General features: G+C 35.9%; 4 protein-coding genes and 1 long non-coding RNA gene across 6 annotated transcripts; 3 read left to right on the forward strand and 2 right to left on the reverse strand.

The window, feature by feature from the left end:
* The first annotated feature begins 1,173 nt into the window (after positions 1–1,173).
* On the forward strand, positions 1,174–4,571 carry LOC140834363 (protein phosphatase 2C 50-like). Its single transcript, XM_073199194.1, has 5 exons — positions 1,174–1,422; positions 1,918–3,090; positions 3,178–3,495; positions 3,571–3,676; positions 3,999–4,571. The coding sequence occupies exons 2-5, from the start codon at positions 2,218–2,220 to the stop codon at positions 4,331–4,333; spliced, it is 1,632 nt and encodes a 543-aa protein (XP_073055295.1). The 5' UTR covers positions 1,174–1,422; positions 1,918–2,217; the 3' UTR covers positions 4,334–4,571.
* A 223-nt stretch (positions 4,572–4,794) lies between these two features.
* LOC140834362 (aminopeptidase M1) lies at positions 4,795–11,172 on the reverse strand. Its single transcript, XM_073199193.1, has 19 exons — positions 10,852–11,172; positions 10,593–10,738; positions 9,980–10,082; positions 9,278–9,464; positions 9,095–9,188; positions 8,780–8,933; positions 8,547–8,651; positions 8,342–8,458; positions 8,070–8,183; positions 7,533–7,715; positions 7,126–7,402; positions 6,925–7,046; positions 6,730–6,827; positions 6,059–6,236; positions 5,871–5,985; positions 5,726–5,793; positions 5,559–5,633; positions 5,211–5,288; positions 4,795–5,107 (listed from the first exon to the last, which is right to left on the reverse strand). Exons 1-19 carry the CDS (start codon positions 11,083–11,085, stop codon positions 4,922–4,924), a joined length of 2,634 nt encoding a protein of 877 aa, XP_073055294.1. The 5' UTR covers positions 11,086–11,172; the 3' UTR covers positions 4,795–4,921.
* Positions 11,173–11,699: 527 nt separating this feature from the next.
* Positions 11,700–14,064, forward strand: LOC140833492 (uncharacterized). The gene is made up of 3 exons (XR_012118492.1): positions 11,700–12,021; positions 12,209–12,887; positions 13,590–14,064. It is a non-coding gene; the product is annotated as an uncharacterized lncRNA (long non-coding RNA).
* A 778-nt stretch (positions 14,065–14,842) lies between these two features.
* LOC140834367 (probable WRKY transcription factor 75) lies at positions 14,843–16,215 on the reverse strand. Its single transcript, XM_073199197.1, has 3 exons — positions 15,718–16,215; positions 15,422–15,563; positions 14,843–15,194 (listed from the first exon to the last, which is right to left on the reverse strand). Exons 1-3 carry the CDS (start codon positions 15,992–15,994, stop codon positions 15,068–15,070), a joined length of 546 nt encoding a protein of 181 aa, XP_073055298.1. The 5' UTR covers positions 15,995–16,215; the 3' UTR covers positions 14,843–15,067.
* A 2,844-nt stretch (positions 16,216–19,059) lies between these two features.
* Positions 19,060–24,385, forward strand: LOC140834368 (25S rRNA (cytosine-C(5))-methyltransferase NSUN5). 2 transcript variants are annotated; one of them, XM_073199198.1, is made up of 13 exons: positions 19,061–19,412; positions 19,523–19,581; positions 19,750–19,800; positions 19,987–20,122; positions 20,536–20,621; positions 21,288–21,386; positions 21,490–21,543; positions 21,625–21,769; positions 21,983–22,044; positions 22,178–22,265; positions 22,684–22,761; positions 22,978–23,139; positions 24,022–24,384. In XM_073199198.1, the coding sequence occupies exons 1-13, from the start codon at positions 19,157–19,159 to the stop codon at positions 24,225–24,227; spliced, it is 1,482 nt and encodes a 493-aa protein (XP_073055299.1). In that variant the 5' UTR covers positions 19,061–19,156; the 3' UTR covers positions 24,228–24,384. The 2 variants fall into 2 exon arrangements, with proteins under 2 accessions (XP_073055300.1, XP_073055299.1); XM_073199199.1 differs by lacking the exon at positions 19,750–19,800 and having other exon boundaries at positions 19,060–19,412; positions 24,022–24,385.
* Positions 24,386–27,660: the final 3,275 nt, after the last annotated feature.

Raw genomic sequence — 27,660 nt, forward strand, 5'->3', positions numbered from 1 at the left:
AAAACCGAGTCAAATGTTACATATATCCTAAACTGCTACTCCCTTGGTCTCAATTATATATGACTTATTTTATTTTTGTTTGTTTGTCTCGAATATATAAACATATATCCATATTTAGCGATATTGTTTCTATTATTTTCCTAATATATCCCTATTTGATTTAGTTTATTAACTAAATATTGTAATAAAAAAATTAATAAGAAATTATTAAAAAAGAAAAAATTGAAAAGTCGGTTATATAAATAAAATTTTCCATCTAATAAATTTATATAATTGAGATTTGAGACAAATTTGATATTCGGCAAGAACATCACATAATAACCATGTTGATATCTTGATTTGTTTTTATGCTATTCTTCTTAAAATTACTCCTATATAAAATACTTTTTAAGCGAGTCTCATGTGAGACCGTCTTATGGATCTTAATCTGTGAGACGGGTCAACCATATCGATATTCACAATAAAAAATAATACTCATAGCATAAAAAGCAATGTTTTCTCATGGATGATCTCACAAATACAATACGTGATGCCGTCACACACAAGTTTTTGTCATACATTTTCATGGATGACCCAATCCGTCTCATAAAATACGACTCGTGAGATCGTCTCACACAAGTTTTTGGCTATAAATAACTATCTTCAATATTTTGCTCTTTTTTAAAGTTTTCTCACAAACTTATTTCATCTTTATCAATAATACACCATTGGTTTTTGGAATTTTAAAATAATATTTATATATATATATTTAAATTTAAATCTCAAAATAAACCTACCTAAATTACTTCTTCGAAAATAAATGGTTGTACAAAAATTCTCGTGAAATTATTTTATATTTCAAATTTATAAGATGAATATCTAATTTAACTCGATTTATAAAAAAAATAAGAATTTTTATTATAAATATAAAGAGAATGAGAAACTTGCAATTATGCGTGGAAAAAAAATGAAAACTTTGAGCAAAATTTTACTATTGGAGGCTGGGAAAAGGTACAACGGGTGGTGATAATTCATTATGCCCACTTCGATTTGACATCTGTCCGTCATTTGTCTCACCCAGATTTTTTTTATGACAATAAAATAATAATCTCTATCTTTTTGCACAGCGTCGTCGAATTGAATTCATCAATAATTAAATATGAGTTTACTGTGTTTAGTTTATTTTTAATCAAATTGATTGATTGCACGCTTCCCCACTGTCCAGTCCCCACTAATTGAGATGCTCTCCCAAGTCCTAAAATGGGCTTAAGAAGACACTATAAAAAGCACAATCCAAAGCATAATTTCATTTTCAACGCTTTTTAGCTCACCCGATTTCTTGGGTTCTTGATTTTGTTGTATTTTTCCCGTCTGTTTCCTGCAGATGTTCAAGAAAATGAGAGGACGGTGGATACTGGAGAGTTTCTTTAAAGCAAACGAGTAGTAAGAAGTTTTATTTCCTAATTGGTTGTGTTATTTTGCAGCTTACATAGTTTTCACTCTTTTTCATTGTAAATATTAAATAATATCTTGATGGTATCTGATTATTGTAGTTAAATTAATTGTATTGGTAGAAAGAGAGAGTTGGACTAAAAAAATAAGCTCAAGATTTGAAGAAGGGTTGACATGGGTTGCCTCAGATCCAGGATACTCAAAGTTTTAATTGGATGAAAAAAGTTGCTTTTTTTTTTCTTTTCAGGAATTCCTTGTGATTCTTGAACTTGTCTTTCCTAGGTTCTTTTACACGATCCCTTTTTGTCGTCTATCTTATATTTTTTTGTTTTCGTTTTTGTTTCACTTGTTTCCTTTTTTTGTGGATGGATAAAGGGCTGGCTCTATTTGTTGGTCTTGATTCTTGAATTTTATTTCGAGTTATTTGATTAAACTTAGAGGTTTATTTTCCTGCTTTTGATTTCAAGTGCGTTGTTCTTGATGCAGATAATAAGGAGTTGATACAAGGTTCACTAATAAAATCTGTGTGTGTATGTGGTGACCTCTTTCCGAGGGTGCTTCTTGGTTTCTATATTTGGCTGCCGGGTCAGATAATTCATTTTCATTTTAAGGATTTTTAGTTTGGGTGCCAATTCAACAGTAAATTTTGAGGCATGGGATTGAGTTGGTGCTTCCAGATTTTTCTTGATATTTTCTAAAGGCGATGAATTAGCTTAACTATGACAGGTCTTGTAGTTTTAGATGGACGGCGGCTGGGTAGCTTTAGCAATTTAGGTTGTGATAACGATGGAAGAGATGTACCAGGCGGTGGAAGTGCCTTTTGAATTAGGTAATTTTATATTTGAAAACCTGAGGTTGAATAGCTGTATGGATACTACGAGGATTGAGTTGATGGAAGACTCTACGAGTTTGTTTCCTCGTTTTGATACTACTGGGAAAGTTGATAATGAGGATTCGAGTTTTGCTGATTCAGGTAGTGAAGTTAGTTTTACAGCACTGTCGGGATTAGAAGAGAATAGGAGTGGGGCTTCTTCTGCCATGGCTTTGACTTCTGAGGACGAAAGCCAGTGGCTGCCAACCAATGTTACAGTCCATGAAAGTGAAGAGGATGGTTCCTCATCATTGGAGGGTGACCTTATTCTTGACAACTCTTGTTCACTCTCTGTGGTGAGTGATTCTAGTAGTTTATGTGGTGATGATTTTTTAGGATTTGAGATGAGTTCTGGAATTGGGGCGAATTTTTTAGAGGTCGAGAAGAGCACATGTGATGCTGATCTTGTTTCCACTACCGGAGATTTAGGAAATCCACTCATATGCACAAATTTAGGTGACTCTCTGACTGTGAAAGTAGGGAACGGGGTAGAGGCTGTAAACAGTGGTGGCTCAAAATCATCTATGGCCTCTGTCCAGTTGGATAAAGGACCAAGTGAAAGATTTGGTCGGAGTATTTTCGAGGTTGATTATGTACCTCTCTGGGGGTTTACATCCGTGTGCGGTAGGAGACCAGAAATGGAAGATGCAGTGGCAACAATACCTCGGTTTCTTGAAATTCCGATTCAAATGCTTATTGGTGATCAATTCATTGATGGGGTGAATTCAAGGTTAAGTCAATTGACGGGTCATTTCTTTGGAGTCTATGATGGTCATGGAGGCTTGCATGTATGTTTCTGTTTCTCACTTTGATGAATACTTTTAAACTTGAAAACGCTTGTGCTTGATATGTAGAACTAATAAGTATATCTTCAGGTTGCAAATTACTGTCGAGATCGTCTCCATTCTGCTTTGGCTGAGGAGCTGGAAGCTATAAAGATGGATCTGAATGAAGGAATTAGCAAGCACGATTGTGAACAGCAGTGGAGAACTGCATTTTCTAAATGTTTTATCAAGGTTGATGATGAGGTCGGTGGAAAAGCCACACTTAATCCTGTTGTTCCTGAAACTGTTGGCTCAACTGCTGTTGTTGCCTTAGTTTGTTCATCACATATTATTGTGGCCAACTGTGGCGATTCAAGGGCTGTGCTCTGTCGTGGCAAAGAACCTATGGCACTCTCTGTGGATCATAAAGTATGTTGTTTTGGTCTATGTAAGGAGAAAAATCTAATGAATGAGATTCTGATAATACTCTCTTCTGTTTGTTAGCCGAACCGGGAAGATGAATATGCAAGAATAGAGGCAGCTGGAGGCAAGGTGATACAGTGGAATGGACACCGTGTCTTTGGGGTGCTTGCGATGTCTAGGTCTATCGGTATGTCCTTGGCATTGATCTTTTTCATTCATTTACGTTTTAATTTCTAACTTAAAGGTGTGGATCATATAATGCAGCCCCTCAAGGTATGGAGTTCAACCAAATAGCCATATTTCATATTTTTTAGCTCAATCTCGAATTTTTATAACCTGTTCAACACTAGGAATTGAACTATTTTGAACTTGAGTGTGACTTGAATTGAAGTTGGGGTTGAACCATTTTTTACTCGAATCGCACTGATTTATCAGATTCATAGAGAAAAACCAGAAATATGTGATACCCGTTTAATTTTAAATGTTCATGGTCTTCTTGGGTGTTGCAGGCGACAGATATTTGAAACCCTGGATTATTCCAGATCCTGAAGTAATGTTTGTTCCTCGAGCTAGGGAAGATGACTGCCTCATTCTGGCAAGCGATGGTTTGTGGGATGTAATGACAAACGAGGAAGCTTGTGATATGGCTCGTAGAAGAATACTCTTATGGCACAAAAACAATGGTGCCACGCTTCCGACAGAAAGGGGTGAAGGAATCGATCCTGCGGCTCAGGCAGCAGCAGAGTTCCTATCGAATCGTGCACTTCAGAAGGGCAGCAAGGATAACATTACTGTAATTGTCATAGACTTGAAACCTCGAAGAAAGATCAAGAACCGAACCTAGAATAAAGCATTTCTGCATAATTTCTCAACTTAGTATGTTTTTTCGTAGCTTAACTAGAATGGAAATCTTGATGTAAATTGAGCTATCTGAAATAGGAAATGGAGTCCCTTAGAATAAATATCAGGGCGCATTATGGTATATTGATTGACCTTGGTATCCTATTTAGAGGTATTTCACTTCATTTTATGTATTTCATCAACGTGATGATCCTCCAAATGAATGAAATGTCTGATATGAACTGGCTGAGATTGGTGCAAATCACTATGCAAAAGTTTGTACATGTCTGAACCTTAATTTTACCTGGCGGGCCAATTACGACAATTGGGTCGAGCCAGATAATCGCGCTAAATTCTTTACAGATTGGTTTATGTAAATCACGCTAAAGTTGGGTCCTAAAAATATCTCAATCAACACAAACCAGTAAATATCAAACAGGTCGATACCAAATTCTTAAGACGAGGAATAAATCAGCATTTATAATTAAATTATAGCTGGTGTATATGTAATTTTATTGGTTTAGGCTTTGTTGTAAGTTTTCACGGCAAGAAACAAGAACTTTAACAGCTAGACTGTTAAAAAAAACCGTGTCTAGTACTTCCTATATGCTAGCTCTTTCACAGCTTCAGCGAGATGTTTTTCAGCTTGAATGCTTCTGACCCATGCGGTGTTGATGTGAACCCTTTCAATGCTTTGCTTCAACGTCCTGGCAATGTAAGGCTTCATTCGGCTTGCAAAAAAATGTTCTACTTCTTCAGCCTTCTCATAAGAAGAGAACTGATGCATAACAAATAACGTAAATTTTCATGTACGAACCACCAGAATCTTCAAAAATACCAAAAGCAGAGACAACTGAAGTACACAAGAGAAAGAGACAAACCGGTGATACTATTGCACTGATGAAGCGAGTTATAAGGAATCCAGCACCATAAGTTTTACAAATCTGATCCCAATTGTGCTGTACACCAAATCATCAATAACAAAAGTATTAAAAATGGCATGGGAAGGTTTTTCTTTTGCAACACCATGAACTCATTAGATATGTTATATGAAAGTCAACAAATTGTGCTCTCTCCAGTACAGGTTTAGGTTAGGCCACTATGGAAGAGAAAACGGGGAGCACCTAATTAAGTAAATCTTCAACACAGACCATAATTTTATGTTCTTTTTTATTGTCGTTGTCAATTTCATAAGCAAATATATCCACAGACAGCAACTGCAGACTTACTTGCAACCAATTCCAAGCTACTTCACGAGCATCCTTGCTAACTGACAGTCCAAAAACAGCATCTTGACTCCTTACCTGCATAAGTAAGAGGAATAAGTAGAGAATCTGAAAGAAAAGTATGTTGTAAACAAAAACTTAAAAAATTCGCTCAAACATATCAACAGTACCTCAGGAGAAAACAAAAAATTCAGAAATTCTTGAATAATTTCAGGATCCCGGCAGGACGCCAGTGAACCTGTGGGAAAAATTAGCTTTTATAGGAGCTTCAATAGTTGTTCATAACAAAAGGTACACCAAATAGTGATGTTGAACCTAAAATTCGTGTCTTCTCCTGACTGAGGTCGGTCTCTCTATAGACTTTTAGAAGAGATTCATACCCAGATCTGTTTGATTTACTCACGTTATGCATTACAGCAACATATACTGCCTGGCAAACGGGAGAGCTGTTAGCAAACACCGAACATTCATAGATATCCACTGCAGCCAATCCAACAACTCACCCTTCTCAAATCAGGAGGAAGAACAGGTGTATTTCTGTCTTCCAAAAACAAGTGAAAGCGCCTGTTTGCTTCATCTAGTGTTGTGTCATGCCCAAAAGCAGCCAATGCGGTCAAGAGCTCCCCTCGTAACATGGCATCAAGGTGGCTTTCTCCTTGTTTAGGATCCCAACCAAGCCTCCTGATGAAAAGAAAAGAAATAGAACCATGCGTAAAAATGTCAATATGTGACTATTATGCCTTAAGGGATCGATGAACACACCAGCTCTATAGCCCTAAACAAATAGTTATTAGTATATTACATGAACTCAGTGTTGCAACGTTCGGCCTGATAAAATAACACTTTGGTGTCGGCAAGTGGATAATCTTTTTCCAGACATCATCAATACATAGAGCTTTTGGATCTATGGGTTATTAAAGGTCTTGATTAACTGGAACGTGGCAGGGACCTCTTGAGGTCGTTTCAGGAATCATGAAAATGAAAACATGATAGTACAAAGATGACTTGTGCAATCTCAAATAATTGTTATTCAAATCCCAAACGGAAGCTAGGCATGTGGGTGTTTGAAGTATACAGTTACAGAACAAGAGATGACTTGAAAAGGGTATGCAAGAACAAGTGAATATAACACTGTGTTTTGAAGAAAATGATTGGAAAACTATGACGAACATACTCTGCAGAATACTGGAAAAGGTTGATGAAAAATAATTTGAGATCTTCCAGCAATTCAGGAGCAGCATCAGCAACAATTCTTGCAACTTTAGAGGCAATCTGCAGTACCAAAATGTTGTGTAAACTGTTGAGGAAATTGATAACAAGGAAAGCCAATATTTGAAATAAAAGCACAACTTTAAATTGAGAACTTTACACCGATCAAGTTTGAAAGGACGGTGTAATCATGCTCTTCGCGATAAGCAGTCATCAAAGACAGCAAAGAGGTCAGGGACTGCTGGCATGCCATGGACAATGCATAATAGTCATCCAATATTCCTGCTCAACAGAAAAACCGAAGTAAAATTATCCCCTCTACCGACAAGAAAGATGAGAAACAACAGAAAATCATAACTACCATATTTATCACTGGTTGACAAAGACTTTCTTTCTATTGCATCCCTTAGCATGGCTGATAAGTCATCATCATACCTCACCCGAAAGAAACTAGTCTGATCCACATTAATCTTAATCCAAGGCCTACCAGATGTGCCACTAAAAAGTTCCTTCACATCAAGAGTATCATTTTTGGTTTGCAACAAGAAACTTTTGCGGGAATCGTAAGAGCCACAGCAGAGAGTTATTGGAACTATCCATTGACCATCACCGTGGGAACCACTGAGCAAAAATTGTGACTGTTGATAAATGAGACAAGCAGTTAGATCTTCCATGAATTATTTAATGTTCATAAGAAAAGTGGTAGTGTTATAAGGAAACAAAGCAATCTCCTCAAAAATCGATAATACAAGTGTGTCATCAGATAACCTGCTCAAACACCAAAATATGGTCTCTCATTTTCACTGAAACAACAGGATAGCCTTTCTGCTTTGTCCAAGAGTTCATGAGCTTGTTCACAGGTTCACCAGATTCTTCCTGAAGAACTGACCACAAATCTTCCGTCTTTGCATTTGAGCAAGCATATCTTTTGATGTACGATGCAAGTGCCCTCTAGAAGAATCACAAGAATCAACACCAACTTTATTATGAACAACTGTGAAAAAAGATATTTAAAATTCCTGCACAACCTGGATGACTTTAACAAACATTTACACAGTCGAGCGTTTTTTAATTCATATGTCAGGTGAATAGAATTTTACACAACCCACATACTGTTTACCAGGCAAATATGATAAGGAGGAGAATACTTCTAATTTTATATATTTTTTGCTGAGGATAAATTCACGATTCTAACAAATTTAGAGCTAATACAGTTCATATACCAATTTAACGGGCTGCAACTTTAAACTGGCTGAAATTTAAAATATTGGAAAATGAAAGAAATTTTGAAACCAAATAATCAACCTGAAAACATTCAGGCCCAAGGTAGCTTTGTAGCATCCGAATGACCGACGCACCCTTCCTGTAACTGATTGCATCAAAAATTTCATCAATTTCACCAGCATGATTAATGTCCACCTGGGAAGAGAGATTCAACTCAGTTAAAATTTCAAGATACATCTTAACAACTCAGTACAAAAATAAACTGCTTCACTTTAACCAATGATAGTAAACCATTTTGATCCACAAAAGCTATATTGTAGGAAGTGCAATAAAACCCAACAATTGACACGTACCTCAATGGGATGAGATTCTGCAAGCCCATCTAGTCGAAGTCCCTCTGTACTCTGTTCAAGAAACTGAGTCCAAACTTGCCACTCTGGAAACAAGCTATCAGCGGCTAAATAACTAACCTGATAATAAAAAAGGCCAAACAAACAAAAATTGTAAATGACAACATGACCTACACACAAGCACTTAAAACTTGAATTAAATGGATACCCATGTAGCAAATCCCTCATTCAGCCATAAATGAGTCCACCATTCCATTGTCACAAGATTACCAAACCACTGATGTGCTAGTTCATGAGCAACAACAATAGCAACCTAAATAAAAGATAAGATGATTATTTACACACTAAGAATATGAGACTCAATGACCATTAAATATTTATTGCGTATAGAGTTATCAAAGAAATAAATAGAAACTTAATTGATAATAAGCATTCATTCACCCTCTGTTTATTCGCCGCCGCAGAATGCTTATCATCATAAAGCAACGCTGTTTCTCGGTATGTCACAAGACCATAGTTCTCCATAGCCCCAGCAGCAAAATCAGGAATTGCAATCATGTCCAATTTGGGTAATGAATATGGCACCTCAAAATAGCTGGGTATTTTAAATTTAGCAAAGTATCAATGTAAAATCAGTTATACCCTAAGAAAGCATCGCATAAGAATATAATCGCTCAAATTATAGGCTTCATAATAATATAATTTGCACAACTCAAAGTGTTGCAGATGATGAAACTATAGAAATCCACAGCATACTCTTTATAAAGGCCAAGTGTTTTGACAGCAACATCCAGCGCAAATTTTCCTTGACTGGCTTTGCCAACCTGGCAGTATACCCTCACAAGAATTCCTAAGAAACATGCAATTAGATGATCAAAAACATGAAGTAATATTAATGAGATAGTATTGACACAAGATAAAGGAAAGTCGCAATTGCACCATCAGGTGTATGATCTTCAACGTAATCAAACAGGCCAACAACAACTGCCACCAAGTAAGTTGACATGATTGGTGATTCTTCATAATACACTGTCTTGAGATCTCCATTCACTTTTTCTTCAATGACAGGCATATTTGAAAGAGCAACTAGTTCTGAAGGAACTTCCAATGTAATCTTGAAAGTGGCCTGAATTGCAGACATGAAACAAATCAAGGATATGGGTCACACTTCAAGCACTCGAGAACAATTATTTGAATTAAAAATGAGGTTAGATTGAGTAATATCTGCAATCTAATAATGATGCGGCATTTACATTATATTTCAGGAAAAAGTACAACCCATACTGCACTAGCTTAACAAGTTTCACGCTACTAGATTTATGGAATTCATGTCCAGGTTAGATAATGAGACTGCATAAATAAGACTTATGTACACACAAAATAGTATACTAGAAAAGGCCTATGATGACCATTAGGACTGACAAGTAATAGGCGGGCAATTTCTGGTTCTTACTCCTTTTAACTCACACATTTCTGAAATAGATGTGAAAAACTCATTCAGGATGTATATAGAACTTAGCTCCGTATCAACAAATTATAAAATTAACCCGATCACATTGGGTCTACAATTAATTGAACTAAATAACTAATATTTACTGCAAATAATTCTTATAGAATACACCACAAACATCTATGGAGTACCTTACAAGCTGGCTCATCCCAACATGGAAAGCACCTCCTTGCATCAGCTGGTTCAAACTGTGTAACAGCCATATTTTTCTTCTCACCATTATGTTCATAGGAGCTGATAAAGGCATTAAATCGATTAAAACCCATAAAAGAACATAGCAATAGTTAACAAAAGGTTCACCGTAAAGAAAAAAGCAGAAAATTGGGCAATCAATTCAAGAAGTAAGCTTTTCATTTCTCTTAGCATCATCTACAGTGAAAGGGTGTGGTGTGTACAGGAGGAGGCTTTGAGGGATACCTTTTCTCATTTCACACTGCTAGAATTTGGTGAAAAAATTAGCCAGGTGAGTTCCCCGACAAACATAATCATACTCATTATCATTTTTTTATTACTGTAGCACATATATAGTCGTTAAACAAAAGCTTCCCGTTTAGTCCATGTGATCCAAAATTCAAGTAAATTCCCCAAACTTTTTCCAACGAACTTTATCACATTGCATCTACCACAGATATAGAGTTACAATTTCCCTTATTTTCAAGGCAATATCAGAATGAAGATGACGAAGCAGAAAAATCCACGCGGATGCAAAAGTACCCAGGACTGCGTAAAAAGAAAATAAATAACCTTCTATAAAATCCTTTCATCCTATCGTTCAGTGTCCCGTCGAATTCCATGCTCAAAAACCCGACCCCAATTGGCAAACTCTCCTTGAACTCCACGACCGCTATCTCATCATCCTCACACACCTCCACTTCCACCGATTCCACAACCTAGTCAAATCCAAAAATACACATATAAGTTTTTCCCCTATTGGGACTTATGTTTTGACAAAAATCACGAGGACGCGAACGCGCCAATTGGATGACGACAACAACAAGGGCACCTTCTCATTCGCAGCGAAGATAACGGATTTAGGATTGATGGATAGCTCTGCAGCGTTGAGGACAAGGAACTTCGTGTCGGAGACGACATCAACGGAGATTTTAACGGCGCCAGCGAATTTGCAAGCGACGAGGTCAGGCTTGAGACTGAGATCATAGTGAGTGGGAATGGCGAATTTGGGGAGCCGCGGCTGGCCTTTGAATTGTGAGTATCGTGGTTTCTGTTGCTCCGCCATTGTTGTCCTTTTAGGCCTCAAACAGTGTGAAATGGAAATCTCGGCCAGCAAGACACGGCGGGGGTGCTGAAGATATACACACGCGGACCGATTCAAGGGTTAAATATAAAAATTACGTGGATCATTTTTATTTATTTTTTAATAGAAAATTTCATTAATTATGCAGAGAATTACATACAATAAATAATCATTCAAAAATTCAATCAAACATGGCTGATTCTCAAAATTTACACAAGGACTAGCATGAAAACAAGGAGTTCTAACAAGTGTATGTGTTGCTATATTTGATTGTCATTGGTGCAAAATTGATTAGAGCTATTTAACTTTTTTTTTTATTTTTGATTTTTTTTATCTGTGTGTACACAATAAGCTCGAGTCAAAAAAAGACTAAAATAAAAAAACATATAAATTGCAAGAGTAAATACAAAAATCATCGTAACATAACATGATCAAAATTGAAAAAAATATATATATAAATCCATTGTTAACATACCAAAAATTGAAACAAATGAGACAAAAAATGTCATTTTTCAATAAAATAAAGTTTATAACTTCGTTATTTATTTATGGATTAATGGGCTAAAGGGTAAAGAATTAATGGTCTCAAATGAAAATTGGGCTGGAATTGGTTACGTTGTTTTGGACTTCAGATCGAAAGTCCAGAACTTTTCGTCGCCACATGAGACGAACGGCGCACACAAGAGAGCTGGAGTACATGTCAAGAAATCAATCGTGGTATCAATTGCCCCCCCGAAGAAAATTGCAGCAGAGTTTTGGAGTTATTAAGGGGAGTGAAATCCAACAGTTCAACTGTATGATTGAATTCTATTAATCTGTGGATATGTGAATTCTAAGGAGGGACAAGAATGGGTCGTCGACTTCCGCAACTTCACTTTGTGATCATCTTAGGACTGCCTATCACAGCTGTTTCAAAAGGTAATCTTTTTCTTGTTTTCTTTACGGGTTTTTGTTTTAGAATCATTTGTGCTTGAATTTCAGAAAAATACGACATTTCGTGGTGAATGGGGATTTTTTTTTAGACTATTGTTTTATAATTTTCTTTTTTGTGTTAAAATTTTTTTTGGAACACTAACCAGTTAATGCGTAATTTGACTTTGTGTAGGTGGTATTCAAATAAGTTCTTGAAAGGTTTATGGGATAAAAGAAGACTGTGTTTCGGAGTGGGAGAAGTGCAGAGAATGCTTATCTGTATGATAAGTTTTTGTTGATTGGATTTTGGGTTGAAATTTTATTTCTCTTGTGAATTCTGGTGAGAAAGTATTGATTGTTTTATTTTTTCTTTTCACGATTGACAACAACATTTGGATGATAAGCGTTTGAGCCAATTCTCGGAAGCAGATGGCATTGTGGATTTAAACAGTCGAGCTGAATTTAAAAGCCATACTGGTGTTTCCTAGTGATTTTTTCCAAAGATTAATTCTAGAGATTGATGTATTTTTTTCACTTGTCATATTTTACTATTTTGTAATATCATGTATTTCATTCCGATATGAAGTGGTTGAAATTTCGAAATACTTGTTATTTGTGAAGTTCTGTTTTGTATTTATCTCTAGAAATTTGTGGAGTTTGATTTGTTATATACCTTGTGATGATCAAGGAACAATTTTAGGTATCAAATTGTAATGTCCAACAACTCCACAAAAAATTATGAAGTGGCTGATAAAATTATGAGGTACCCCCAACTAATATGCAGGGCTTTTGGGCTTGCACTTTTCTCTCAGCCTTAAAACCTAATATCGGTTTTCTATTTGAGAGTCAGCAAAGCGGAAGGACTGATCTAGGTAAGGACTACCATCAAATCTGTATCTATGATATACTTAATGCTCACATTATAGTTTCTCTATTAAGATACATGTTTAGATTATTAATGTGTGAACGAAAGGCATTTAGAGTGGGTCGTCCTGGGTTTTGATGTTTAAAGGGTTAGGCAAGTTATCTCACAGAGGCTCCATAAGAAATTCCGGATTGACTCTTAAGATTAAGAGACTATATGTAAAATGTTAACTTTTGGATATGAGTTCTCCTTTTCGGCTTTATGGCTTAAAACAAGTTCTCATAGAATTGATGTAGTTTAATTGTTGTTTTAATTGTCATTTGATTGGTAATCTGATGAGGAATCTGCATGATATCTTTATACTGTTGAACCACTAAACCTAGGCATCAGTTTCTCAGGGGAAGATTATTTATTTTGAGTATTCTTCGAGGAAGATTCTAAAAGGTTTGACACGGTCTTCACTTAAGTGGCAAATTATGGTAGTTTCTTTATTGTACAAAGTGAAATTCTTTGAAATCGCTAGGTAGGAAAGTTTCATAGTCCTGAACTTTTACAAGTCATCATCCAATATGGACCAACTTTTCTATTATTGACACCATTTTTGCTTGCATGAATACTTACCCTTATAATTGTTTTTTCTGCCATATTGTTTATTATTTGTCTACCCTATTTATATGCTTTCCTAAATATTGTTTTCCTTTTGTAATAGGAATAGCAGTCCCCCTGACTATTTGTCGGGGATTCACGATAATAATGAAATGATATACAATGCCATTATGCCAGTAAATAACTAGAAATTTGTTTCTTCTGAGACAAATTTAGCCAGTTGTGTATTTAGTACATCGTCGGAACTCAGTAAACTTTCTCTAAGTTCTTATCACTTGTGTTTCTTGAAATGTCTCTCTCTTCTTGTATTTTCCTGGCGAAAGCTCATTTTACATTGTAATTGCATCAAACTACTTAACCTGAGAGGATTTCCCTTAGTTTGTTCTTAACTTGAAATCCGAGAACTTTTGTGTTTAACCTTACATGATCATACTAATGTTCCAATAATAAGAGTTTATCATTTTCCATTTTCACCGTCGTTTTCTTTTTAATTTCCGACCTATTCGTTTATTTTTCTCGAGAGAAAGAAATGTGTAGCCAGGCACACTTCCATTATTGGCACCAGTACTAGTTATGCAACTGGAATTACGCAAAAATGAAGGTCAATAGTCTGCCCATTTGACTACTGAATCGTTTGTTGTAAGTGGATTACGTTACTGTTATTTGACGGGACAACTAATCAACTCTTGCACTTCCAGAAGCATTCCTAAGTTGATTAAAAAGCATTCCTAAGTTTCTTCAAGAATTATGCATACAGTAAGATCACGATTGTTGTACTTGCTTTGCATTTCTTTGAGAGGGATTGTATCTTTGAACTTGGGAAACTCAATTCAATTTGAAAGTTTGAATATTCGTAATTCTCCCCCTCGGTAGTTTGAAAGGCTCTATATGATCAAACTCAAGCCTTTCCTTGGCGAATCTGATTCATTCGTTGACATACAACCATAGTGATTTGGTACATATACACACAAGATTTAAACCTTCCAGTTTATCATATTTTTACATGATCATAAGCTTGTGTCAATTCCATCACTAGTCAATCCGGGAAGGAGCAGTCGTCTCGTTGACTTGTCCCTCCCGGCTAAAATCATCGATTTTATGATCGCCCTTCTTTCAAACTGTGTACCTGTTGGCCTGATTCCCTTTGGCTCATGCAAGAAATCAAGATTATAATGAGGGGTTTTTGTTATACTTTCCGAAAATGGTTTATTCAAACTATTGAACGGATTCGTTGTATAATCTTTCCATTTCTTTTTCACTTGTACACAGTTCCATGTGAAAAAGAGAGCATATATAATATATAGCATGAGAAGTATTGATTATGATAAAGAAAAAATATCTCTACCATGACAAAGGTCGAAGGAAACAACCTTATACATATATCGCATGTCTTCTTCTTACATGAGCTGAAAGGCCCTATACGTACTGTAAAATATTAGGAATCCACCGACTTTTAAAAACCCATAGGTTCAGAATCATGACCAAAAAGAAATCCGAACCGTTGACTCTACTTCTTGGAGAAGTATACACAGCTCATTGGTAGATTGAGAGAGAAAAGTCATGAAATTCCCTTGCTGAAACTCAGAGGTAAGGACCTTGGTGGTTATGGATCCCCTCGTATGTTGTTACAACGTAATGTGGATCATCTTTGTCCCTTTCGACTCTTTTCTTCACTGGGCACCCTTCGACCGAGCACTTGAAGTAGTTCCTATCGATTACGTCATATTGTTACTCTTCGATACAAGAAAACAAGCGGATCGATTTTAGTTGCTCTATACGAATTGTAGACAAAGCTATATATGTGATTGATTCTTTCATGTTCAAGATGTCGTCTACCAATTAGCCAAATTTTAGTGGCGAATATTTTTGTTGACTGGTGAGAAAAGATTGAAACTAGAAAGATCATGATTGAATACAACTTCTTCTTTTTTTTACCTTGGATTTGGGCTATTTTTCACCATCTTTTTTCCGTACTTCCTCCACTTGAATCCATCATCCAATATCTCAATCTGTGACTTGGTTCTAAAAGCAACTTTGTCTCTGATTTCTTTCTTCTCCTTCCCACTTCCACTGTCTCCTGGTAATACCAAAAACACACCCACACAAATATATCACTCACGTATAACCCCCTTATATATAGTTGAGTACTGTTGACAGAACTCTCTATTATATCATATAAACAATAACTCAAGAAATGACATCATTTTTATGCTTTACAGTGACTTGCTTACCGTTGTTCATAATCCCATCATCATGAAACTTGTTGCTGATGCTAATTTCAGTAGAGTTAACTTCCGTATCATGAGACGTAAAGACTGGATTCTGCAGATGACCATATTCTTCTGTGAAGGAGAGAAACGCTGGATCATTCTCATCAATCCAGTCATTAAACTCAAAGAAATCGGAGAGCTCGAGGCTCGTCTCGGGGGATAAAGTGCTGCCCGCTGATGAGTTCTGCGAGGTGAAAGCGGCGCCTAGCGCCTGTGCAACCGTATAAGTATTATCCATGATCGTGTAGTGATGAAGTGTGCATTTGCGTGTATGTATATATATTATATGACAGTGTGAGAGCTCAGTGGATGATGCTTTTGTTCTTTCGTTTTCTCGGTAAGCTTCCTATTCTGTAGGAAGAAGCTTCATGGTTGCTGCAGGTTATTGCTGATCGATCAGTGGTGGCTAAGAAACTGAGGGTTGGGCCCAAGAATTGCCTAACATTGCCCAGCTCGATTTAAGATTAAAATTTGTTTCTTTCAAAAACATACATACAGACATGTATATAATATACTTACATCATCCAACCAATTAGATTTTAATGCGTTTCACTGACGGGGAAGTTGCGACAAGTGGACGAGTGTGGGTGGGGCATGTCATGGACGACTTGTGGGGAGACTTAGTGATTCTTCCTTTGGGGAGTGAAAGTCTGCTAGTAGTCTCGTGCTTGAACAATATAAGGCTCTTTCACAACTGGACAATAGAATACATGTGTACAAGTCTATTTTTATTTATAAAGTTTTAAATTTGAGATATCGATATCAGATGTCATTACAAATCAAGTTTGTGACAATTTAATGGGTTGAAAATTAAAGGAGGATATGGGATGATATATTTTATGAATATTATGAATTTTGTTATTCTTTAAATTTTTAGAGAAACCATATGGTTCATGACCTGTTGAACATAAGTAGACTAGTAATTTTATTTTTGATACCAATCTCATGCTTGTGAGACTGAGCTCTTATTTGAGTTATCTATGAAAAAATATTACTTTTTATGCTAAGAATATTACTTTTTATTGTGATATCGGTAGGGTTGATCTGTCTCACAGATAAATATTCGTGAGACCGTCTCACGAGAGAACTACTCATATGTTAAAATTGAGTCTCGAACCAGATATCTAGTCTTAAAATTGGGACTTTGGTGCTAGATGAGTTATAGTCATCGACATGTATATATCAATTTTGTGACAATTTAATGTGTTAAAAGTATTTTTCAGAATAAAAGAGAGCATGATTTGATATATTTTATGAATAATATGAATTTACTCAACAGAGAGAGTCAACACATGTTTTTTTTTTCTTTCGAAATCAACATTTCAATAGTATAAATAACAAAAATAATGTACAATGTACAAAGGTCCTATGACGCAACGATAAATCTGGTACTTCAAACAAGACTAGAGACGAAATGGGATTTCAAATTTATCCAAAAAGACAAAAAATGCAAAATCTAAAAGTTCAGGGGAGAAAATACAAATAGAGCTAAAATATCCAAATCAAAATAATATAAAAAAACTAAAAAAGTGTAAATAATATTTGCCAATTCAATTAATTCTAGGGAAAGTTGGTGAAAAATCCCAATCAAAACATTTCTTTGAGTTTACTCTCTAGTCTCTACCAACCAAATTGTGGTACTATGTCATACAAAATGTGGTACACTTCATGTAGAAATGTGGTACTAAAAAAGTACTCAGGGATTGAACACAAAAGAATCGACAGCTGGAGACTGAAGGCCGATTTCCCGTTAATTCTATTCATATTTATAGGACCAATGCTCCAGAGAACAAACCACAGAGACTGAATAGGTTTACATTTTGTGGTAGTTATGAAAAAGACTCAAGATTTATGGATTTCTGAGTCATGGATTTCCAATGCTTCGAGAAACTGATCAAGATAGATGACAACACTTTTTTCCCTTTTCCTTACCAAAGATTTCATCTCTCTTTTATTTAGCAAGAGAAGTAATCTACTCTGTCAAGGCAAGAATCGAAGACTACAATAAAAGAATACACACATTCAAGATCATCATTATTGCTATTGTTAGGATCAATTAAATTGATTGAATGGACAAGAGGACAAGGAATGACAAGTTATTTTGTGTTAGATTATAATACTGTCATATCAATTAAGTATTGCATTTAATTGATATAATAACATTAGTCTTCAAGCTTGAGATGTTTAAGGTAGTATTTTGTTTGAATGATTTGAAGTTAATTTTCAAATTATAATAATAAATTCAGATGATAAAGAACTTCAACGTGGAGTATTTTCAAATCATTTTTTTAAAATATTTTTACGATGTACTCCGATCGATTTATTTATTTTCAATATATTTAAAATAAGCGTAGTTTGAAATTCGTACATCAATCAAATCAAATCAAATCTTGTAATCTAAACACAACTTCTTAAATCTAATATCGTGTGATGAAATTATGGAAATAATCATGCCATAGTTTTAATAATTATGATCCCATTTGGGTACCGTTAAACATTGATTAAAAAATAAATATATATTTTATTTTTATCCCATATTCATATATTATCAAATATAAATACGTGTAATAAAAAAATCAAATATAAATACGTGATACATTAAATATTTGATTAAGGATAACTGATTAAGGGCAGTGGGAAACCTACTGGGAAAATGTGAAAAGACAGAAGAAGGGTTGTGTCATGATCAGATTTCATTAAACAATTAAATATTATTTAAATAATTTAGTGCCATCATACAGGATTCATGAAAATTTTTTCTACGAGGAAAATAGTAAAATTTACTAAACAACGGGAATATCAATTTTTAATGTGAGAATATGTAAAATAAATAATTTTTTTTAGCTGAGATAGGAGTTTGTTATAATTGAATTTCGAATTCCAGATCTCATTTTAAATTTTAAATTTTACCATCGAAAAAAAAGTTGGTACCATACAAATAATATAAAAAAACCTTGAATGATAACAAAAATATAATTTTGACGTCCACCCAAGGTAGCTTAGATTGTAATGTCATAAGTTCAATTGTTTTCTATCTTTGTCATTTCAACTTTAAATCTGTTAATAAAAATTGTTAACGTGATTTGAATATTAATGCATTGATATTTGGATTTATACAAAACACACAAAAAATTAGGACGCTCCTAATTTTTTTTTTTTTTTTTTTAAAGGTTGACACTAATTTGCCACTTCGATTGTTTTAGTATTACTGTATTAATAATATATTTGGCACATGTTTGTGTTGACCCTGATGGATAATTTCGTAAATGGCAAGAAGCGGGTGTTCGATACACGATTTAACAACTCAATTCGGAACCAAGTTTACAGTACACTGGGAAAACCTACCGTAATTTCTGAACTTTCACCTCTACCCTCGATTCCGCTGCTCAAAGAGTGAGCCATGCCGCGGAGGAAGCCGATTTCTAGCCGGAAAACGCAAAAAACGGAGAAAAATTATGCGGAGCCGGTGAACAAGCGGCTTACCAACGCTGAACGCTCCGCTTACTTCGCGCGGAGAGAAGCCGCTAAGGTATTGCGCAGCACACTCCAGGGTGACGCTAGGCAGCGAGCCGTCGGTTCTATTAAATCTTTAGTTTACAGTCCTTCAATCAGAAACAAGAAAGCTACCTTTGCTCTGGTTTGTGAAACACTCAAGCGTAAGCTAGCAAGACACGCATTGAACTATCTTCATTTTACTGGTTTTTTAGAAGAATATTATATTCTAAGGGAGGTTATTGTATCTCTGTGCTTTGTTTTGGATGTGCAGATCTCTCAGTTATCAAGGATGTGTTAGATGATGCAAATATTCTAAGTGCTAAGTGGAAGGTGATTGAGAAAGAGGATAATATATGCTCGAATTATATATTCAGAATGTACTGTATGAAATGAGTCGAATTCCCTGATTGAATTGCTTGTGTGTTTCTCTGTTGATCATGTTAATGTTTTGGTGATAGCATCTAGAATGCCGTACTGATTGTGGTACTTGTTTTACAGAGGCAGAAGGAATTAATATATGTAATCACATATGATACTCTTTTTGGTCAGGTAAATTGTTTTTGGCGTTATTTATTAATCTGGTATAGTGAGTGCAAAATAGCATGGTTGGCATTATATGTTTTAGTTGTAGTTTCATTCTGCTAGCATCAATTTTTGTGTTTCTGTATTTTACGCCATTTGTTCTGTTCTTATGTTTTTGGCATTGTTATTTGGCTTCAAAGTTATTTTTTGTAGGAGGGTACATTAACTGGTGATGCAGAAAGATATGTTATGCTGAAAAAGGATGCATTGCAATCGGCATTGTCACAGATATTATCTCGTAATGGAGCAAAAGAAGTAAAAGATTTGATGGTTCTTGATAAAATCAGTGGTACGTATCTTCTTGCTGTTTGCTTCTTTTTATCTTTTTTTATAACATTATCAAGAGTGTAGAAATCTGGAGTTATGGTCGGAAGATTGAAGAAATTACTTTGTTTGTTACCATTTCAAGTTTTTGATTTTTTATTGACTAAACTTTCATTTGTTCTGTCCCTGTCTTGGAAAACTCTACTGGGTTCTTCTGATGATCTCATAGAGATTAGTCTTGGCCTTAACTATCTTGAGGCAGCTAAAAGTTGAAAATTTCAGTCATACATATTCTCTGATGTGTGATACACCCTGAAAAGTGTCTTGCTTTAAATTGAGTGTGAAAAAGGACGTTTATGTAGGCAATTAGACATGCATTGCCGTGATAGTTTCATTGTAATAATCACGCCTTAATATATTTGGTACGAGTCTCCGCAGATTTACAAAAGCCACGATTTGCTCGTGTAAATACTCTGAAGATGGATACAGAATCAGTTATCAGTGAATTAAGGAAACAGTACAAGGTATGCCCTTCGACTTATATTGACTTCAAAGTGAATACCTTTTTCTTGCCCGGTATTGCATTGTGTCTTCCTCGATGGTGTGGCAGAATACGGGGTTGTTTGTTCGATTTACTTAAGTATAGTCCAAACTGTTGCTGAATAATAAATTAATACGATATAATAATGACAGGATTTTCAAAAAGTTAGCCTTGGTATCAGGTTCAACCAAAAACACTTGCAATGTTTGGTTTTACTTTTATTGTTTTGGAAAAATATTTTTCGAGAAATGATTTGGGGACATCAACAGTATGTTACTATTTTCTGAGAAGGTTTTCAGGCGCATGTTTAATAATGTAACATTATGTTTGGTAAATATTATTAAATCATATATACTTTTGTAAGCAGATTATCGTGAATGATGGATTAGAGTGAGATATTTTTAAAATTTTAAAATATAAAATGATGAATTAAAATAATAGTATACTTTAATATTTTTAGTAAGTGGTGAAAAAATAAGTTAATGTAATCATTATTTTGGGAAATGTAGAAGATGATAAAAATATTATTTCTGGAAAAAGATTGAAATTAAGATTAAGGTGATATATTTTTGTTTTTTGATTAAGTATAAATTCTGTTTAAGTGACAAATTTTATCGACAGATCTTTGACTTTTACATATGCCAATCAGGTAAAAAAGGATGATTTGATTCCCGATTTGTTAATTCTCCAACCACGTACTGATTTGCACAATCATCCTCTAATCGTGAATGGAAGTGTCTTTCTGCAGGTATAATGGAAAGAGTCAGGCTATATCTCCTTGCATTATATTTATGCCAGAAGAATATATATTATCATGAATCATAAATGTGTTTTTTGCTTTTGGTTTGTAGGGTAAAGGAAGTTCCATGGTTGCTGTAGCCCTTGGACCTGAACCAGGATGGGAGGTGTGGTACTTATGATGTCACCCCACACGTTTCGTTCAGTTTCATATTTAGATGTTGCTTGACGTAAGTGTACCTTTTAAGGTCATTGATGCTTGTGCAGCTCCGGGGAACAAAACTCTCCACCTTGCCGCTCTTATGAAGGGTAGGGGAAAAATTATAGCTTGTGAGCGTGACGAAAAAAGGGTCAAGCGCCTGAAAGAAAATGTGATATTGTCTGGGGCTTTGAGTATCCTTTTTCAAAATAGAATTCATTTGAAAACTTTGCTCAAAATGATTTTAATTTATTTGAATTTAACTTCTCAAATATGAAACAGTTGTGAATTCTCTTCGATGTTCCAATGTTATGTGACACAAATGATAGCATTCAAGCTAATTGCAGTATCTATTAACTTGTGTTTAGTCAATTTATGATGAAAGATGGTAGACTTAACTTGCCTAGATGTGAAAGTTAAGCATGAAGATTTCTTAAACCTCAATCCAAGTGATCCTTCATGTGCCAAGGTATCGTGAATGGTCTTTGAATTGAGTCAAACCTCTTTTGATTTTATTCTAACAACTAATAGTTGAATGCTCATCGAAAAACTCTATAATTTGAATTTCCCTAAAATGTTTTGTTCATGTATTCTTTCTGCAGATTCGTGCTATATTATTAGATCCATCTTGTTCTGGGTCTGGCACTGTTGTAGATAGATTGGACCATTTACTCCCCTCATATAGAGCAGGTGATTTTTGGGTTTTTGTCTTTAATGTGCAACTTTTTATGCCTCTGAGGCATACGGTTGATTCCTGTCATGCGATTTTGTTAGCACCACCCTGCATATGGCTACACATACAATTTTTTAATAGATGGTCACTTAAATTTGTTTGAGAAAAATCTTTTATAGCCGAAGGTGTATTGTTCTTTGTATTTTCATGCTCACATCATGCCTATAACATCTTACTTTATGGTTCTTCGTGACTTGAATCTTCCTGCTGTTCTTGTAACTCTATTAAAAGAAGTGGCTATATGCAACGGAATAAGTGAGGTGGAGAATTTGTATAAGAAATGGTGGACCTACTTCTTAATAATAGAATCCGAGGGAAATAATGAGTAGGTACTTATGTAATTAATATGTTATCATTGTTGATATTTTTACCCAGGTCAATCCGATGACGAAATAAAGCGACTTAGAAAGCTTGCGGGTTTTCAGAAGAGGGTTCTGGAACATGCATTATCCTGTAAGCCTACATACTGATCGATCATTCCTGCGTCAGCATAGTGTGTTGTTTCCATGGTCCTCGGTAACAATTTGGCCTAGTCAAAACCTTTTTATACCCAATATCATACAAGATGCTTTTGGATTAGCATGTCATGTTTTGTAAATCTTCGTTCAAGCTGAATTGTATGATCATAAACAAAATCACATCATTCTACTTGTTTTGGATTTGTTATAGTTCCTGCAGTTGAAAGAATTGTTTACAGCACATGCTCCATCCATCAAATAGAGAATGAAGACATAATTAACTCGGTTCTACATCTTGCTTCTTCTCATGGTTTTCAACTGGAAACGGTTTTTCCACAGTGGCCTCGACGGGGACTCCCAACTTTTGATGGATGTAAGTCTTTTGTAGTGAAATAATGTGTATAATAAGTTAAGACTCACTCTAAATTTTGGCCCTGTTTTTTACATTTTAGTCATAAATATGAAGCATGTACTTTAGATAAAAAAAAAAAAAAAAGTTCTTTACATTACGTATTCTTAGGCATAGTTTGGTTTACATGATGGGATAAACATGTGATATATAATATAAGGATAAGTTAAAGATAAATAAGATGTAGGATATTATATTAATGTTTGGTATGATTTTAATAAGAGTGATTAAATTTATATATTAGATTGTAATGACAAAATTAACCTTGTCATAATAAATTTTATAATTTCAAAGTTGTTGCTTGAGTTCATATTTTTTATCTGTTCATATGTCGATAGTACTTGCATGATTTATTTATTTTTACCTAATTTTATATATTATATAATATGATAATTGTGCCATTGATTTTATGAGTCAAGTCAAATATTAATTTTTAAGGTTAATCGAGTGATACTAATAATTTTATTGAGATTTATAAAAATTATTTAAATAATTATCTCGAATTCATTTATATAATTATCATATTATATAATATACAAAAATAAATAAAATATTTATTTGATTTTAATTTCTACCTACTAGCATAGATGTATAAAAAATCATTTATAAATTGAGGGTAATTAAGTCATTTGTAGTGTATTTTATCATTAAATTAAAATTATCACACCTTCTATTAGGGATAATTTTTCCTAAAAAATTATTTATCAAGGGTCCATGATATTATCATGAGCTTTTTAAAAAAGTACCAAACATGAGATAAGAAGGATTATTTATCAATCCCTTTCTTATCTCATGTATCAAACTATGCCTTACATGACTATCTTTCTTTTTTTTATCATTTTCCAGCTGAACATTTATTAAGGACAGATATAGTGGAAGATAAAGAGGGGTTTTTCATCGCTCTGTTTGTGAGGAAGATCTCTCAGCACTCAGAAGACCCGGTCGGTGTACTTGGAAAGAAAGTAAAAGTTGCAAGTAAATTTAGAAAACCTTCGAACATTTTTGTTGCCAAAATGCTTAAAGTGCCATTTAAACCAAGGAAAAAAATATAAACCCAATTATGCCAGCGTATCCCATATTTCATGTAAGCTATTCATCTTGTCTATTCACTTGATTGTTTATTAGAACTTCTTGAAAGAACGTCTGTACGGCAAATATTACTGCTTTATTGGCCTATTAGATCGGCAATACTTCAGTGTTATTAGTGGGCTTGTTGATTGATTCGGAGGCCTATCAATCGATAATTATCCACTAATTAATGTTTTTAACAGATTGAGCTTAACTTCTGGGTGTAAACGATCAAATCGAATCAAATATCAATAAAAATTTAAGTTTAATTCAATTATATTTGAAGCTCGTATTAAGTGTATTTGAGTTTAAGCTCTAAAATTTTAAATTTTTTGGTTTGAGATAGGTTCGAGATGAAGTTGGAGTTCGGCTCGAAATATTTGAATTATTTTAATTATTGCTTGGACATTTCATGTTCGAGAATAAATATTTGAATTTAGATATTTAATATATAATTATATTATTTTAATAGAATATTAAGGCAACGAACTATCGAAAATATAATTTTGGTATGAGTTCGACTTTAGTTCACTGCCACGGCTTCTGCATCGCGCACGTAGGTGGTCCTAGGAGCTTTTTTTTTGGAATCTTCTCTTGAAGGATCCAGAACTTGGTGCAATGCTTGGAGAAGTGGACTGTCAAAGCCCATGAATCTCAAGTCCATTGGCTTCTACTACAAGTATGCTGAATTTGGAAATTCCCGATTTTTTCAGAGGATGAATCGAACCCGTTTGCTATGTTCGGTGATATCCCAATATGTCCCGGGCAGTTGATCCCGGGAATGCTAGGGTCATGGGTCAGGCCCATGAGCGATGCCCGGGTCAGGACAGCCCATCTCTCGAGTGGTTGATTCAGGACATAGCACCAGAGTTCTGGTATGACTTCTCTTCTGACATCTCGAAGCGAGGGAGGCATTTAATGATGTTGAAATACACGCGGCCGACCTATTAACATTAATGAGTGACTGGACAGATGGGATATGACCAATACATGATTTGACACGTCAGAACAATAGGGTATAATCAGCCGCCCTAGTATATTTAATGCGCGCGTCCCAAAAAACGAGGTCATCATTATTTCCTCCACTATAAATACCAGGTTTTGCATTTATTCCTTCATTCAGATATTAATGAACATTTAACACACTCATTTATTGCACACCAATATCACAGCCATCACTTGGCTACATTGGTTTCTTGTTTGAGTACCCTGCTGACTTAAGCATCGGAGTGGCCACGCCGGGGACCCCCTCCGGCGCCCATTCACGTGGTTGTTTTTCTTATTGGCAGATCTTTCAAAGGTCAACGAAGAATCTTCTTCCCAGTCCGCCGTCTTAGCTCATATTTCTTCCCGTATTCTTGATAGCTTACCTGGTAGAGTTACCGACCCGACTCCACTGTTCGACCCGGGTGGCATCATTGGCGCCGTCTGTGGGAAATCTGAGTCCTAAGACGTGGATATGGCTCCTACTAGGAGAGCAAACCAAGACGCCTCTCGAGCCCCAGAGGAAAACAATACACGTCTCTCTGGCGCAGGTGGTCCCCCCCCTAATGATCCTCAACCCACCATTCATTTGACTCCCGAAGAATTGAAGAAAATCATAACCGATGCTGTCAACATGGCTAACGCCAAAAAGGCTGCTTCTCACCAGGCCAGTCAGCATGAACAGCAGCGTAAGCAAGCACAAGAGGAAGAGAGAAGGGAAGAAGAAAGGGAAAGCGCAGGTTCTAAATCCCCCACTATCGCTGGAGAATTGGAAGAATTAAGAAAAAAAGTGAAAGCATTGGAAGGGCAGGCTGTCTCCAAGGGCGGTATTTTCGTAATCAAAGGCTGCCCATTCTCTGACATCATCGTCCGGGAACCACTTCCCGGGCATTTCAAGTCGGCAAAAATCAAAGATTATGATGGAAGCTCTGACCCTGAGGAACACCTGGCGCGTTTCGAAAATATGGCCATGTTGCACTGCTATGAAGACCCAATCAAATGTAAAGTATTTCTTACCACTCTGGTCGATTCTGCACAGAGATGGTTTGAAGGGTTGGCGCCACAAAGCATCTGTTGCTTTGAAGATTTTCAAAAAGTGTTCTTGCATCAATTTAGCAGCAGTAAAAAGTACAAAAAGACCGCCTTCAGTTTATTCGAAGTAAAGCAAAGGCAAGATGAAACCTGAGGGCTTATCTCAAAAGATTCAATCGGGTGGCCCTTGATGTGCCGACCTGTGCACCTGAGACAAAAACCACCGCATTTATGCAAGGGTTATGGGAAGGGGATTTCTTCCGATCCTTAACCAAAAAACTGCCTGAAAATTTTGAGGATCTCCTGTCACGAGCGGAGAAATACATCAATATGGAAGAAGCGCAAAACCAGAAAAGAGAGGCCTTGAAAAGAGCAAGAGGAGATCGGACTTACAAAACTGAAGAAAGAGCTCCTAAGAAAAGTGGTGGGGGTCATTTCCCCCATGTGCCTTTAAAGATGGCTCGGGACAGAGAGATTCAAGAGTGCAGGTCAAATGAAGTCCTTCCTCCCCGTTCAGAGGTCAGAATCTCCAAGCCAGAACAAAAAAGGTACTGTACCCTTCATAAAAATTGTGCTCACGACACTAATCAGTGCCGAGTCCTAGGAAGAAATGCTAATAGACGTCCCGTGTCCGCGCCTCACCTACCACGAGAACGATCTAAACAACCACCCTGGTTGTCCAGACGTTCATCGCTGAATATTCCTCAAAGAACGATGAGCACTTCAAGTGGAAGACGAGGAGGAGAAACGAGTACCCGGGAAGAGAGAATCAAGCCAGTGGGAGGAGAGGATCCTTCTCCGAGTCGAGGAGTAATCAAAATGATTTCAGGGGGAGCTACTGATGGCGACTCTAATCGGGCAAGGAAGGCAAGGGGTAGGAGGGAGTGTCTAGAAGTTGATAATAAAAGAAGAGACGAGCCGATTATAAGCTTTGGACCAGAAGATCTCCAAGGAGTGAGTTTACCTCACAATGATGCGCTGGTCATTCAGGCCCGCATCGCCAACTATGACGTGTTAAGAATTTTCGTGGATAATGGGAGCTCTGTCAATGTTATTTTCAAAGATGCCCTCATCCAAATGGATCTGCATGAATACCAGCTGGAAACTGTGGAAACCGCCCTGTTCGGGTTCGCTGGGCACGCCGTGTATCCAGAAGGGGAAATTGCTCTACCCCTGACTCTGGGCACTGGAGACTTGAGAAAAACTGTCATAACTACTTTCACAGTGGTGGACGCCCCATCTTCATATAATGTCATCATAGGGAGACCAGCCATGAATGAAATGAGAGCAGTGGCCTCGACGTACCACCAAAAGATCAAATTCCCAGTGAAAGGACAGGTCGGAGAAGTCAAGGGCGACCAGCCCTCTTCTCGAAGATGTTATGGAGAAACAGTCCGAATT

Source organism: Primulina eburnea, chromosome 6, assembly GCF_022965805.1.
Source record: "Primulina eburnea isolate SZY01 chromosome 6, ASM2296580v1, whole genome shotgun sequence".
In the NCBI taxonomy this organism is placed as follows: domain Eukaryota; kingdom Viridiplantae; phylum Streptophyta; class Magnoliopsida; order Lamiales; family Gesneriaceae; genus Primulina; species Primulina eburnea.